This window comes from Callionymus lyra, chromosome 9 (assembly GCF_982586985.1).
Source record: "Callionymus lyra chromosome 9, fCalLyr1.hap1.1, whole genome shotgun sequence".
NCBI lineage: Eukaryota > Metazoa > Chordata > Actinopteri > Syngnathiformes > Callionymidae > Callionymus > Callionymus lyra.
The window spans coordinates 3597677-3613385 of record NC_141826.1 but is presented as its reverse complement, the minus strand read 5'-3'; the positions used below and the strand labels follow the sequence as shown (position 1 = coordinate 3613385).

Genomic DNA, 15709 nt, shown 5'->3' with positions numbered 1-15709 from the left:
ATTATGTGTTCATTTTACAACCACAGGATGGTCAAGTGCTTCAAAATACTTTCAGATTTTCATTTCAATGAAAGCAAACAAGATTCCTGGAACATGCAAGTAAGTATCCAAGTAAGTACCCGTCCAAGTATCACCAAACACTCGACTATAATTATCACAGATCAATAAGTGTCCATTAGCCTCAGTAAGAAGTCAGAGCTAAATATAGAATGATTCTAATCTTGTTGACTTCGCTGTATACAAGGAAAGATGTTTAACTTCTACACATATTCTCCCTCAGAGATGAAACAATTTTCAAGGTTTAGTTACATACTAGCTGTTGTTCATGATGCTAGATGACTCATGTGATGACTCCGTTTTCAGCTTTAGTACTAAATCTTTGCTTAACAGAAACATTAGACACATTTATTAGTTTTGAATCCTTTTTATTTATTTACAAAACATTGACACAGTAAAAATATACAATCGTCTCAATTCATGTATAAATTATCAGGTGTGAGGCAGCAGGTTCTTTAACATGAATAAAAGGTCAGTCTTGAAGAAAATAAATAGATCTCTAAACCCAAAAAGTGGACTTCAATTCTTCAAACAAGACAAGTCAAAATGTGGGGAAATAGAAACATTTTTCATTTTCACCCTCTCTGCTCTTAGGACTTGCACATTTGTAGGAAACGACTGACTGAGGCTTTTTTTATATATACACAAGAACTTCATAGAAGTTTTCTGCAGCAGCATAGTCATCAATACTTTGCTTCTCTCGTCATGTTTTCCTCCCTGCTGTGAGGTAGAGCAGATGCAGCTTCATTCTCTTTTGCATGTTCACCGTCTGCAAAGATACACAAATGAAAAATCAATAATGAGGAAAAACATTTAATTACAGCAGAAAAAAAACCTACAGGTATAAGATGGTTCATCTTCTGAAGAACAACATGATCAGACTCTTCATAGACGTTCCTGTCTTGACCAGCATCATCTGCCAACATGTACAACTCCCCAGCATGGACATCAGTCACGTTCACCTGCAGACATACAACCTCCTTCAGCTGCAGATCAACACAGAGCAGTGAGCACCACCAATGCTTCTTACCTCAAATGTTTTGGGATCAAAGCCCAGCCATAAAGTGTACCTGTAGTCCCAGCAGCGGAGTGAGTAGCCCATGATCCTGATGTCTTTCAGGTCAGGAAGATCAGAGTTTATCTGGCAAGGTTTCACAGAGGACAAGTGAAAAAAAGAGAAACCAAATGATGTTATCACTTCTAGACATTAGTGGACAAAGGTGTCTTAGAAAACAACATTTGCAACTGGGTGCATATCACAGGAAAAAAAAAATACATTTGTGCCAAAGTGTAAAAAGAATAAATAAAAATTTAAAGTTCAAAGTTCATCCATTGCAATCAAAAAAAAAGTTGAATGTGAACACAGAAATAATTACTACAATCATCTGCAAAAAGTGCATTTTAAAGATCAAAAAGGGCGAGCATGACTGGAATGTAGGATTTAGTTCAAAGCGACTGCTCGTCCTACCTGTGGTGTGTCAGCTGGCCGGGGGTACTGACTGAAGGCCATGGCCTCTTCATCTTCTCCTCGCTCTTTGTGTCGGAACATGTGAGCAAGACTTCCCCCTTCTGTGCACAGTTCCTCCTGATGACAGCAGATACATGACAGAGGATGTTGATGGTGATATTGATCAGATGCTGTCACAATGACTGAAAGACAAATGGACATCAACCTGGAAAGACACATCAGGACAGGGCTGTGGAGAGCGAAGACCAGCCAAGTGAGAGACGGTTGGAAAAATGTCAACCAGTTCCACCACGTTTTGGACAACTTTAGTATCTGGAACTATGTTATGAAGAGACAGTGCTGATGAGACAAACTACAATTTGTTAATCAACTCAGGTGAAAGGTATCTGGAGAAACATCTCAGCGGATGTAATTTATTATAAATATCAGCATTTTAGGGATTTTTGTATGGTTTCAAATTTAAAAAAAAACAAAAGGTCTCCCTCATCTCACCCTGGAAATGTAGTTTCCATTGACTGAAGACATCAACAAAGGGAAAGGTGGAGCCTCCACCCCCTTTCTTGCGTGGCGTGGTGACACCAGGAACATAGAAAACCAGTGGAACACGTGTGGTCACATCAAAATTGGAGTATTTAGCCCACTCTCCATGTTCACCTAGAGACCAGCCTGCAAGTTGGTAAAGAAGCAGTTAAAAGTATACTCTACTGTTCTTCATTTTTGAGAGTGTGTATTCGTTGTATCAGAAATATGTTCGACCATCAAGGTTTAGTCACTTATGCTTCTTGTATACTGTATTCAGAAGTCTTCGGTCCTTCTCGTTTGAATTATTGGCACCTGAGAATATTGCTACTTGTATTCTTGCTATAAGGACATGTTTAAGTGCCTCAGGTCAACAAAACCTGAAAACTGCGGGACTAAATGGATATAGCATTCATATAATGACTGAAAGAATTTGGCTTGAGTTTGATAAAAATAAATGCGATGAAGTCATACTTCTAATAGAACAACAGTGCCATCTAACGGCTAAAGACACACATGTATGCAAAGCCAATTCGAAAGCAGAGCAGAGAAAGTGCTTGTTTTACCGAATTTGCCAGAAACACAAACCAAAGAATTTCACTAAACTTTGACCAACAATATAAATCTCTAACCCTTAGGTCCTTGTAGACAAACCAAAGTATCAACCAAAATGATTATCAGGATGGGAAAAATTAGCTCCACTAAAGATCTAAGAACACAATCCTTCAATGAGCGACTCACCGTGGTCTGAGGTGAAAACAACAACCGTGTTCTCTGCAAGCCTTGAATCATCCAGAGCACTGAGCAGTCGTCCGACCTGAGCATCCATGTAGGAGACAGCAGCAAAGTAGTGCTGACGGATACGCAGCTGGAAAACAGATGCAAACATTCATGTTTAAAGGTCTGCATGAGTGGTGGCCAGCAATTCGTTTGGTTTTACTTGGAAGTCCTTGGGAATTGGCCCATATGGAAAACTGATGTTAAGTTTTTGAACATCATCTCTTTTTCTGACATCTGTCCAGGGATTGTAGGCCACCTGGGGCATCCTCTTTGGAACATCTGGGTCAGGGGGCAGTTTCATTTCTTCAAGAGGATATAGGCTCAAGTACTCCTGTTTAAAAAAAGACAGGCATAAAAACGCAATAAAACAGTTAATTATAAATAAACAGTTTCATCTACAAGAACCAAACGCTGACCTGAAGGAGTAACTGAAAGTTTATTTTAGTGAGTGGGAGGGCTTTGAGAAACAATTGCATTTTATCAAATTTGATTCAACTGAAAGATGTTTGATAAGACCTGGTTTTAGTGGTTATTATTGATATTTCTACTAATTTTATGTTAAGCATTGTCAGATGACTTTTGACATTCCCCACCATAAAAGACACCAGGATCATGGGCTACATTTAATGCATTTGCATGAAGAACAGTTTGTGAAAGCAAACGGACATCGATAAGTAGCATTTTTATTTGAATAAATGCCTGTATTAATTGCGTTTGTGATTTCTATGCACTCATTGGCAAAAAAAAACTTTCAAAAGAGATAGACATATTGCATCTGATGGGTACTTTCTTCAAAACCAAAGAGCTCATCATGATTCTTTTACATGTATCCCCTCTGTTGCCTCTGGTACTATGATGCAAAGAAACTGGAATGTAAGCCGAAAACTAAGGGTGACGAGGGTTAAAAAGCCGCCTAGAACATGAACACAGACAATATAAATGAATGCCAGCGAGCAAAATAAAATATACGAATTAACCAGGATACCACATGTACATCTAACTTGTGTAGGTGTCGCTGTACCTCTGGTATTCTGAAGGGAATATGTGGTTTGTGGAAACCCACTGCCAGGAAGAAAGGGGTGCTGCTTTCAGCCTGCTTCTTCAACAACCTCACAGCCTCGTCTGCACTCTCCATGTCAGGTAGAGTTCCTCCAGGCTGCTCCGCTACTTTTACTGCACACAGCAGGTTGGCATGAAGCTGGCCATCTTCACCTTTACACATCTGCAGAAACAGTATTAAGGATGAGAAGAAAAAAAAAGTTAAATCATATGTTATTGTTATTATAATTACATGAAAGTTTTGTTTTTACTCGTTATTCGGTGAAATTGCACTTAAATAATAGCTTTAACCCTTGTGTTACCACAGGATTAAGGTGATGAAGAACCTTCCTGGCTTTCAGAAATACATATGCAGTGTTGGATTTCGATCATCTTGAACCAAAAACAACAAAAGGGATAAAACAATCACTTTTGTTTTCGGGCCTTTGAGTCACCTTGACACATAAGATAACACAAGTGTTAATATGCATTTTTATACCAACAGAGAAACATTTGACATTGTGACAACTCAAACTAATGTCAGATTGTGTTATAAAAAACATTTGATGGATAAATGGAGCCAGCTTGACAAGGTTCGACGGGACCAAATAACTTCACACGCATTCCAGAAGAAAAAGTGGTTCAATTGTAAGGTTTAGAAAATATGTCTTTTTAAGTTTTACCTTTTCCTTCTCAAATCTGAACGAAGATGGATGGTATGCAGGGATGGACCAGCTTAATGGGTAGTCATCTGTGTGGTTGGAAGCGATACCTTTAAACACAAGTGCAGGACATTTCAAAGTCATTGCCATAAACAATTTATTTTGATGGTCAGTTTGTTTCTTTTATTACATTTTCAGGTATGACCTTCTGTCATATTGGGCTTATTGCCATTAACTAAAATATAGTTCTGGAAAGTTTAATATCTAAACACCGGTAAAAAGATAAGATTAAATTAATAAAATTAAATTTAGAAGAAGATTAATTGGAGGGGAAAAAAGGAAATAAAATAAAAATGGTTATATTGGTTCTGGGACTTTACAGCCAAACATTTAAATTGGAGCATGTGAAGTATGAAGATGCAGGGTCACACTCCACTTTGGTCCTCTCACATGTGAGGACAATATTTTGAAACATCCATCCAAGTTTTCCTGGGTAAGATGTAGAAGAAAATTAGAAGAAGGGAACACCAGGTCATAACCAACAACAAAAAGCTTATCAAAAAGCCACTGATGTGCTGCAACGTTGCCTTCAGATGTACAACCGGTGATACCAAACACCTTGGAATTGTCAGGTCTGTTACCCTTTAGCTTATGGGGGACTTTATCCAATTTTGGAGTGGCAGGAATAAAGAAGAAATATGCAGTTTTGTCACCACAATGTGCATAAACATTTTTTTTAATTTAAGACACTAGGGTAAAATCAAAAGCAGACCAAGAGGGACTGCTACATTCTAGACAATTTCCCGAAGGAGACCCATTTTTTATCTTTGTGAATAATCGTCTGTATTGCTGTGTCTAATTGGAAAAACAATTTTTCCAATCAATAAAGTTCTATCTATCTAGACCTGAGAGTTGTCTTGAAATTACTTGACTCTACATTTTCAAAATGTTTCTGTCATCATTTAATTTTGTCTACTGTATGTTGCTCCTCTGGTCATACCTGGGTGAAATACTTTGCCCACAGACATGGTGACATATCCTCTGGATTTGAAGTATTGTGGCAAAGTTGTGTAGTTTCCAGCATGGACTCTCCAGTAAGACTTGAAATCATAGAGCCTGGTCGTATCCGGCCGGCGACTTGTTAACATGGAGGTACGACTGGGAGCACAAACAGCTTGCTGATGAAACAAAGAAAATACATAATAAACAATACAATCACACCTATATATATATATATATAAAACGTACAGAAAGAAGATTGGCTGACCTGTGCATATGCATTGAGAAATACTTGACTTTTGGATGCCAGCTGATCGATATTTGGAGATTTGACAACAGTGTCTCCATAACAGCCCAGAGATGGACGAAGATCGTCGGCCATGATAAAGAGGACATTTTTCCTGACTGAAACATAGTCAACACACGCTGAACAACAATGCTTTTTACCACTGTGCTATAACTAGTTACTTGTGTTGATAAGAAAACCATTCAAACAGACAGAAACCTTCCAAATACATTTCCTATAATAATTTCACAACCATTGGGTTCACAACATAAGTGAATTAGGAAACAACTAACTCGATACTTTGCAATTCACGGTAACTAAATCATCAGCACAAATATATTACATTACAGGCCACTTCACTACAATTTGTCAAAATGTCAGCGGCCTGACGAGTCCCGTGATTCATGATTGAATTACACAAGATTTAATTTAGTTTGTTTCTTGTACAAACCTGTTTTGGCTTCAGCAGTAGGCGTATAACATGCTATTATCATGGACAGCCATTGAAGAGTCAGGTGTAATTTCATTTTAGAGAAAAGACACAACCTTTACACGTTAAAATATAGATTTAAAATCTAACGCCATCAAGTGCTGACACCACAACACAGCTGTTTGTCGCTTCCTGATTAGCCAGCGCTGATTGGTCAGATAAACGTTGACCCGCCTTTTATTCGTGAGCTCATTGGCTGATTGCTAAGTCACTTTTAGCACTTTCACAACGCCAAATATAGTCGTTCTAAAACCAAATTAATTGAACTTAATTAACTGATTTAGTTGTATTCATATTTTAGAAATAAATATAATTAAAGTAAAATTATATTAATAAAGGAAATGCGGCTCTGATTAAATTGTTCACTCAAAAGTTGTTACATTTCACAACAAATGAAAAGTATTATAACATGAATAATTGAATGTTCGTGTCTATTAATTTGTTTATTTTGTAATTTTCTTAAGAAACAAGAATTGAAAATTATTATTTAAAAGAATGCTTTCTTTACTGCACACTAAAACAATCCACAACAATCACTCTATGGTATGAAGCTATTTGTAAACTGTCAAAGAAGCACAGGGCCATTGTGTCTTGGACAGAAACAGGTATCATACACATCAGAGTATTAAGCACACATATATAACCAATTATGAGGCCAGAAGCTGATTTAAGAGCAGTAGGAGCAACCAATCATAATTTTAACTTTCCAAAAAATGGAAGACCAAAATAAACTACAAGTAATGAAGATTCAATTTTAGTTGAAAAGCAAAGGCATAATTAAGGGGGTAGGAACAATACATTTTTTCAAATTCTCTATAAAATATAAGATGAAAGTTGCACAATGTGTGTATTATAACAAATTAAGGATGGTAAAGGGTAAGGTAAGGATAAAGCACTTCTAAAAGGTTGGACATTGACGGCACTTTGGGTGTACAGGTCAACTTGTACCGAGGTGAGAGAACAGACAGTAAACACCAATTTAACAGAACAAAAGAAAGCAAAACAAATTTCAAACATTGATTTTAATACAAAATATTCAATCAATATAACAATGACTTCTAATATATGTGCTCTTTTGAGTGTTTATAAGTTTTCAGTTCCCTTCCAAATGTTAGACATATTGCAAGAACTAGTTTCTCGGTTTTCTTTTGCGTTGTAGGAAACATTTGTGACAAACGCTAACAAGCAGTCTAAACAGCATCTAGATAAAGCATCTGACGTGAAACCCTAAAAATCAATGATCAACCCTTGGTTTTTAGTTTGGATCCTTCTTTGTAACAGAAATCAGAAATATATTTTAATGAAAACTTTAAACAGCATTAAAGGTTCTTCTTAAATTAAACACTGACAGGAAGAATGGAACAGGGAACACTTCCTGTGTCTTCTGTTCTGCGAGCTTTCTCTCTGGACACAAGTGGGCAAACTGAAAGGGATCTTCTTTCTCTGGCACACTTCTTCGGGAGTCAGGAATTAAAGTGTCCGTCTCTTCCCCTCATTCCATTGAGAGTTGCACGCTATCCGACTGGCTTTGTTGTTGCTGCTGCTGCTGATCATATTTCCTGGCTGGAAGACAACACGGAAGACATGTTTAATGACCGAGAAAATGAATAACCTCATCTCGCAAAAACTCTGGTCAGCCACAAGACTCTCAAACAGCTGGAAATCAAACGGTTTTTCCAATGTTTTGGAAAGTGAAAAACATTTGAAGAAGGGTCATATATCTTAACCTCTGAGGGGTTAAAAAGGGGTTAACATCTTTGGATTATTGTTAACAGACGCTCAAAGGTCCACAAAGTAATGTGTGTGTATAGATAATGCATTACATAAAGACCAAACATGAGTTTGAGTTGAAAAAAACACTTGAAAACTCTCTTCAAATAGAATAGTAAGGTTGAATTAAACTGATGAACTTTCAACATAAAGACGGTGCCATGGACTCACCAAGAGAGTACATCTCCAGCTGCTGGCGCAGGCGCACCTTCTGTAGACTGTTGTAGAAGTTGGGCTCTGGGGTGCTGCCGGCCGCAGGGGGTAGTGCGAAGATACGCATAATTTTACGCTTGTTCCTAGAAGACACAGTTGTACAACGTTATTCATGTTTACATCGTTTTGGGTTAAATTAAGGAATGTCCTTTACAAACTGAAGATGTTCTTCTACATAAACAGAGCGAGTTTGGATCAAGACACTGAAAATACATAATGAAGCTGGTCAAGAATGTATGCTGGATGCTGGACATCAAGCTACAAAGGGCTGCTGCAGAAAAACCACAACTCATATTTGATGTATAAAGTTTAAAAGAACAAACTAATCGTCTTGGAAACTGGAACTGATTTTTGATGCCAGAAGAGTGAGGACACAAGTGAGTCCCACTCCTTCAAAACTGTAATACCGTTGTTGATATTTGTTTAAGGACATGATTTTTAACACATAAATGATTAAATGGCTCCACCGAGTAAAGACCTGAGAAGCTATGATATTTAAACCAAATATTTAACAATGTTATGGAATGTTGCACAACTGTACATTAATAGTTGATGAAACCCTTCATTGACAATGGCAAATGAAATAATTCTGATTCTGAAAAAAGTGGCTGCCATGCTAGGGTGGCTAGACTTCCTCTTTGAAAAGCGATACCAGCAGCAAGAAGGTCAAAGAAAACCTGGTTCTTCGGAACATCAAGAGAAAGTAGTGGTATAGGTGAGCAGGCATCTTGTGATGCCACCAAGCATCAGGGGTAGAAGACCAAGGACATCCTGGAGAGGATGTCGCTTGACCTAGTAATGTCTGGGAATAAGGCTGCATGGTACATGTAATACCCTTGGTTGTATATATTAAAGGTTTCGGTCTCAAAACATTCAAATATGAGCGTAGCTAGCTGTAGTGAGAGACTGGCTCCAGACTTACTTCCTGGCGTAGATAAGCAGGCCGAAGCTGACCAGAATCACCAGCAGGTAAACGTTCGTAGCTTCATTCCAAGCTTCGTGAACCGAGTAGTCAATTGTGTCGGGCTCAAGTCCGTGAGCACCCATTTTAAACTGCTAAAGGAACCTTAAAGCCTTTTCAATGCTGCGTTGTACAATGATTGTTGTTGTTGCACGACTTTTCTTCTGTGGTTTATTTTCTGCTCTGTGCATAATGCGTGGGGAATGATGCTGCCCCCTGCTGGCCGAAAAGCAAAGCTCTTGATGTTATTAAATAAAAACAATAATTAATGTAGTATCCAGCACATATGGATATTTTAGACAACTATTCATGTCCACCCGCATATAATAAAATAAAAATACAAAAACGAAATGCCTTTCACAGAAATACTATTTATTATCAGGGATTTCAAGTTCCTTTCATAAACAGCATCACACAATTGTATTGTCTTTTAGTGTCATGTAGTCTTAAAATATAATTTTCAACATTTTACAATATAGGAGCTGCTGTAATTATGAAATGTACACACACTGACAACAATGAACGGGGCATAGTTTGACAAAAGTTTAAAGGAAAACAGTATAGAAATTAAAACTGAAAAGCCACAAATCCACCGCTGCTTCAGGTGTTTCAGTAGTGAAGTTTAAATAAAAGGAAAAGATCAACTCAATGCTTGAGGAAAACAGAAACTATTAATTGCAGTTATTCGATACATGGAATCCAGAATCAGTTCAATCATTCTGTCATGTAAAACAAGTTCTCAAATGAAAACATTCAGAGTGCTATTACGGCAAAACCAAGCGTTTAGGCAAAACTTCATAGTGGCTCCAGGGTGTCTAAGACAATGATTCAAATTAAGCAGTTCAAACTAAATACATTGGAATAAGACTTGAAAAGCAGTTGGCGTTTCCATGACCAAACATTTTAGTGCGAGTAGTTCATGTACTGCTATTTACCATGTATGTACAGCACACTTCATAGGAAGTGAAACACACTGCGTGTGTTGGATCATGCCGTTTCAGTGCTCCCTCTAAGCCGTGACGTGATGGACTGTAACAATGAGTCACATTCTTCCAAACCAGCCATCTCAACCCATCAACTCTGTACAGGGATATGTAAATCAAGTCTCGTGAAGCAGTTTATTCATTCCCTGCAGTAAGAGCTTTCTGTTAACGATACCGTTCATTTGGGGGATGTGATAACATTATCAGGATACTTAATTTTCCACTTTGACTTGAACGGAGTTGAAGGGTATTTAGACAGTGAGCTAATGGACTTGATTAGTAACCATGAAGCCGACAGAAAGAGATCAGCTCAGGAATCAAATTATTTTTACAGAAAAAAAACATCTAGGTCATGAGTAGATGTTTCTCTGTCATTGCATCAAAAGGATGTTTTTAGCCTGGCTACTTACGCTGCATCCAAAACAGAAACATGAACCGTCTGTCTGCAAGACGTATGTAGATGAGCGGAAGCAGAGCATGCTTTTGCAGGACTCTTGGTCAGTTTAGAACGAGCTGGTATTGTCTTAAGCAGAAGCGCCCAGTGCTTCATCTATGACTAAGTAACATGTAATAACACTAGCTCAAGCGCAGTGGTTTGACGTGGCGTGGACAATGATCAGACGTAGAGGGAGCACTGAATAATTCACTGGTGTCACATCAATATGTCTAGATCGTCGCTGTGGGTGTCCTCCTCCGTCACACGCAGGGACAGAACCTCTTCGTTCAGGAACAGGCCACTCAGTCTCTCCTTGCGAGCCTGACGCTGCTCTTTAAGCTGACGTTTGCGCAGGGCTTTCTGTTGGAGTTTACGCTGCTTGGAACGTTTCTTGAAAAGACAGAAAAAAGGTAAAAGGTCAGTATAGTGCAGGTGTTGTAGAGAGCTCATGTAAGCATGTGGAGCCCACACACACTACTGAAACCTCATTTGGACTTGTTTTGAAGACATCAATGTTGGATCAGCCTGTATGTTTAATTTTGAACATAAAGCAAGGTAAAACGTTATTGATGAAGTTGTTTTTTTCCCAATAGCCACAGAAAATATAGCATTTTTTTATAAAAAATAATAAATCAAAATAAAATAAGAACATAAAGAGAAATAACACAATAATAAGACGATACAATCCAAGTCTAAAGACAAAGAACATAGATCAAAGAAAAACAACAAAGACAAAGGATACAAAGACAACATAGAACAGAACATTCAGATACTCTCACTCCACTCCTGCCCCCGAACTCAGAATTGTACAATTTAATAGCCTGAGGAATGAATGAGTCCTTGAGTCTATTTGTTTTGCACCTGGGTAGGAGCATTCGTGCACTCATTCTGCTTCTCTGCTCACTGATGACAGTGCTGAGAGGGTGACTGTCATCATCCATGATGGACAGTAGTTTGTTCAGTGATCTCCTCTCAGCAACTGTCACCAGCGAGTCCAGCTTCATGCCAACCACAGAGCCAGCCCTCCTGATCAACCTGTCCAACCTGTTGACACTCCTCTTGGACACATTTCCACCCCAACACACCACAGCATAGAACAGAACACTGGCCACCACAGACTGGTAGAACATGCAGAGGAGCTTCTTGCAGATGTTACATGATCGAAGCCTCTTCAGAAAGTACAGTCTGCTCTGAACTTTCTTATATACATGGTCTGTGTTGCAGGACCAGTCCAGTTTACTGTCCAGCCACACGCCGAGGTAATTGAACATGACTCCAAATCCAGGGTTAATGGGTTAATACTTGATTTCAATTGATATTTTCTGTGTGATTTTGTTGTCAACACATTCAACCATGTGAAGACCAAAGTACTTAATAAGAATATTTAATTCATTCAGACATAAGATGTGTTACAGTATTTTAGAGATCATTTCTTTCTCTGTCTTTCTTGTTGTAATAGTTTACAATTGTTTTTCCTCAAACGGTCTTGATATGTGCACTGTAGGTTTAATGTTTATCTATTTAATTTTCTATTGTGAACTTGCTGCTGTGAATGCTCAAATTGCCACCACTGTTGGAAAATAAAGTATCTTATCTGATCTTTAATGTATTTTGGATTTCAACTGTCAATGCAGATTTCTTTAGAATGTGTGGCAACAGTGTACAAGGAACATTTACTGTGAGTGTTGTTAAGAGGGAGCTTATATGCAATGTTGCAAGTACAAATTAATGTTGTGAATTTACACTATTGTTCATTTAAAGTGAAATATTAAACGGTCACTACTTTGGGGATTTCAAACTAACCACAGCATTGGTACATGTATCCTGGTATGACCTGATGCAGACAAACTTACTTTAGAGTCTCGTATACGTTCAGCAGCACTTGACAGGTTCCCATCGCTGTGAGCTCTGCTGATGTTTGCAACACTACTTCCACTGCATACTGAAGCGGGTCCTCCTGGAGCAAATGATAATGACTTTTAGACAAAGGAACTCAAAATGAGTATCGTCGTAGCCCACACTTACCGGCCACAGAGTTGGAGGCTGTGGAGCCGGTAGAGGAGCTGGCAGAGCTGACCATGCTAGCATTGCTGCTGCTGGCTACACTGACTCCTCCAGTGCTCGCACTGCTCTGGCTAGTTCTCTTCCATCCCTCTCTGGTGCTGCTAGCACGCTGCCGAGGACTGTGCTCTCTGATGTAGTTACGCACCTTGAAAAGTTTAAATGATGGAAATTTAAGAATTACATTTTAAAGTTTTCTTCAATGATAATAGTTGGCACTCACTTGTTTGAGTTTCTCATCTGTGAGACAGTTCAGCTCGATGATAAACTCGCTGTCGGTGGGAGAGATCTGAGCGCTTGGGTCAATGATCTTAATGATGTCCAGCTGCTCTCTCAGCCCCATCTCTGTACTGACTTTTCGGCTTAAGTACTCTATGTACTCCACCTGTTAGAAGACATGTCGGAGCAGAGGTTTATGGATGTTCAACTTGACTGCATCAGCTTCAAATTCAGATGATTTACCTGCTCATCGTTAGTCATAGCACTCCATGGTAACTCGTCCAGGTTGCGATGAGGGTGAGGCTTGGGCTTTCTCTTTGAAAACAAACAAGGTGAACTTGGGACACTTGGGATGATATCCGAGAGGACATCACTACCACTGGCAATGTCACTTCCTGGTAACTGTGGACACAGAGTTGTGAATTTATTTAAACTGATGAGGAACTAAAATCAGAGATGACTGCTGACAGACCTGCCACTCAAACTCGCTGTCTGACCAGTCCCAGTAGGTGCTGATGGAGGAAGACACATCGCTGCACACACTGCCCTCAGGAAACAGGTCCAGAGATGTCAGATCCTGATCATCCAAAAGAGAATAGCAGTCTTCCTGGTCCCCAACAGACACTGAGGAGAAGAGCTCCTCACTGCACTCAGAACTGGCCACACTTGTCCCGCAAGAAGTGAGGTTCCACCTAGAAGAAGATATCCGTTTAATTTTTAACTACGGACTCGAGACCATGTAATGCATTTCTTAAAATAAACAAATACTAACTACAGTACATGTTTAAGAGGCATACTATGTTGTAGTTGTTTTTTTATAATACTAATACAAAAGTAAACATTATTTTACACGTTTTATTTCTAATGACATGGATTTTCTTTTGGACTTTTGTAACTTAAAAATTATAATTACTGTGAGTAATGGTTCGTAAGTATTTATTATTAGCATTATAATAAATAATAATAATTTATTATTATTAATATTATTATATAATAATAATAATTTATTATTATTTATTATTATAGTATTAGCAGAATGAGTGCACGAATGCTCCTTCCCAGGTGCAAAACAAATAGACTCAAGGACTCATTCATTCCTCGGGCTATTAAATTGTACAATTCTGAGTTCGGGGGCAGGAGTGGAGTGAGAGTATCTGGATGTTCTGTTCTATGTTAGTCTTTGTATCCTTTGTCTTTGTTGTTTTTCTTTGATCTATGTTCTTTGTCTTTATCTTTAGACTTAGATTGTGTCATCTTGTTCTTTCTCTTTATGTTCTTGTTCTTATTTTATTTTGATTTATTTTTTATGAAAAATTGCTGTATTTTCTGTAGCTATTGGAAAAAAACAATTTCCCGAAGGAGACCTCCTGAGGGATCAATAAAGTTTTACCTTACCTTACTTGAGTTGATAGCAACCAGTAAAATTGCTGAATCTCCCTTTAAAATCTAATCTTCTTTACTGAAGAAGGTCTGCGGTCACAAAACCCAAAACTATTTCTCATTCGGATTTAATAAGAGGCAAATTACAGACAACCAGTATGTAGGAATTGGATGTACTTTGGAGTATCTTTGTTGACAAAGAAAGGTGGTTGTGATTGTCATATGAACATACATTACTGTCTGTAAATCCAATAAGGACCAGATTACTCTGTTCTCCAAACCCTTAGTCAACATTAGGGTGCGTAGAACAAGAACAAAGCACAAAACGAAGTTGGATCAAAATGAAAGAACATAGGTCAAAAGGAAATAACGCAAAGAGAAGGATACAAAGGAAAAAGGATACAAAGATTAAAGTTGGAATTGAATAGACAATTTTGGGTGAACTGTCACGTTCAATAGATTTATAAAGCATAACAACTTTGTTAAACCTTAAATGATGCAATGGAGTCGAAGACTTGCATTTTTTTTAAGTAGAACAGGAATCACAATTAAGAAATCTTACATCCCCAAATAAGGGGGAAAGTACAGTGCTGTAAAAACACATGATACGCACCTGTTACTGTGGAAACGATGAAGAGGATCTGTCCTGTGGCATGAGGACAACTGGCAACCAAAATCGCTGACATCTAAGGTCTCAACGTCACTTAGATTGGCTCTCTGTGAGAGGAGAGGAAAGGGATCCTCTGGGGCCAAGAACTTCTCATACAGAGAATCCGTCATAGCTGCCTAAACGGGGAGAAATGTAGGGTTAAACGTCACAAGAGAAATTTAACATGAACAAATGTTCAGTCGCCTCGATTAAGAAAACATCTACCGTGTCCCTGCATTGTGTAAATATACAAATATGTGATGTATTGAAGACTAATGTTAAAGTTACAAAGCTATCTCCATTTGCTGCTTGTGGCTATTAATACTGACGGACGTCACGGCAAGGTAACTTCGTATTAGTAAGTCAACAATATCCCATTAAAAAAAGGAAATAGTAATAACAAAGTATGATCCGACATTAAAATCACGCATACGAGGTCCGTTGAGTCTAAATGTAACGTGTTGTTCGAATATTTTGACCAAAGCTAATGTTATTAGCAAGTTGCTAACGCCACAAACACAGCGAAATCGTTCGATAGCCACACAAAAAAGATCAAGAGGCAGCTCTCGGTGCAACATAGTTGTACCTCTAAAAACATGAGGTCTGTCGATTTCTCAAAGTCTCAAAATGATACTAACTTTCAGTCTTTTAACGAGTGACTCACTCGACCGCCTCCATTTGCAAATCCTTTCTTTTCCCACAGAAGTTCCCGAGAGTCATCGCGAGAGCTCGGTCGAC

General features: G+C 38.4%; 3 protein-coding genes across 4 annotated transcripts; all 3 read right to left on the bottom strand.

Annotated features, from left to right (window-relative positions):
• Positions 1-439: 439 nt before the first annotated feature.
• ids (iduronate 2-sulfatase) lies at positions 440-6414 on the bottom strand. 2 transcript variants are annotated; one of them, XM_087798834.1, is made up of 13 exons: positions 6261-6414; positions 5792-5928; positions 5525-5702; positions 4546-4634; positions 3846-4046; positions 2985-3155; positions 2786-2912; positions 2018-2191; positions 1731-1864; positions 1526-1642; positions 1088-1198; positions 897-1019; positions 440-826 (listed from the first exon to the last, which is right to left on the bottom strand). In XM_087798834.1, the coding sequence occupies exons 1-13, from the start codon at positions 6334-6336 to the stop codon at positions 761-763; spliced, it is 1704 nt and encodes a 567-aa protein (XP_087654960.1). In that variant the 5' UTR covers positions 6337-6414; the 3' UTR covers positions 440-760. The 2 variants fall into 2 exon arrangements, with proteins under 2 accessions (XP_087654960.1, XP_087654962.1); XM_087798836.1 differs by having other exon boundaries at positions 1731-1843.
• Positions 6415-7302: 888 nt separating this feature from the next.
• On the bottom strand, positions 7303-9412 carry smim19 (small integral membrane protein 19). Its single transcript, XM_087799135.1, has 3 exons — positions 9205-9412; positions 8241-8365; positions 7303-7862 (listed from the first exon to the last, which is right to left on the bottom strand). Exons 1-3 carry the CDS (start codon positions 9327-9329, stop codon positions 7792-7794), a joined length of 321 nt encoding a protein of 106 aa, XP_087655261.1. The 5' UTR covers positions 9330-9412; the 3' UTR covers positions 7303-7791.
• A 182-nt stretch (positions 9413-9594) lies between these two features.
• On the bottom strand, positions 9595-15687 carry fam199x (family with sequence similarity 199, X-linked). The gene is made up of 8 exons (XM_087798572.1): positions 15610-15687; positions 14936-15108; positions 13415-13634; positions 13186-13344; positions 12947-13108; positions 12688-12871; positions 12516-12619; positions 9595-11052 (listed from the first exon to the last, which is right to left on the bottom strand). The coding sequence occupies exons 2-8, from the start codon at positions 15100-15102 to the stop codon at positions 10879-10881; spliced, it is 1170 nt and encodes a 389-aa protein (XP_087654698.1). The 5' UTR covers positions 15103-15108; positions 15610-15687; the 3' UTR covers positions 9595-10878.
• Between the last annotated feature and the right edge of the window lie 22 nt (positions 15688-15709).

Bases quoted from the DNA above. Each gene is read 5' to 3' on its own strand.
- ids (XM_087798834.1), bottom strand. From the start codon at position 6,336: ATGAAATTACACCTGACTCTTCAATGGCTGTCCATGATAATAGCATGT. The intron at 4,047-4,545 runs GTAAAACTTAAA...CTGTTTCTGCAG, and splicing joins TCAGATTTGAGAAGGAAAAG to ATGTGTAAAGGTGAAGATGG. The intron at 827-896 runs GTAGGTTTTTTT...GTATCTTTGCAG, and splicing joins AGATGAACCATCTTATACCT to ACGGTGAACATGCAAAAGAG.
- smim19 (XM_087799135.1), bottom strand. From the start codon at position 9,329: ATGGGTGCTCACGGACTTGAGCCCGACACAATTGACTACTCGGTTCAC. The intron at 8,366-9,204 runs GTAAGTCTGGAG...TGTGTCTTCTAG, and splicing joins CTGCTTATCTACGCCAGGAA to GAACAAGCGTAAAATTATGC. The intron at 7,863-8,240 runs GTGAGTCCATGG...GTTGTCTTCCAG, and splicing joins GCTGGAGATGTACTCTCTTG to CCAGGAAATATGATCAGCAG.
- fam199x (XM_087798572.1), bottom strand. From the start codon at position 15,102: ATGACGGATTCTCTGTATGAGAAGTTCTTGGCCCCAGAGGATCCCTTT. The intron at 13,109-13,185 runs GTAAATCATCTG...GTCTTCTAACAG, and splicing joins CTATGACTAACGATGAGCAG to GTGGAGTACATAGAGTACTT. The intron at 12,872-12,946 runs GTGAGTGCCAAC...AAACTTTTCAAG, and splicing joins CAGATGAGAAACTCAAACAA to GTGCGTAACTACATCAGAGA.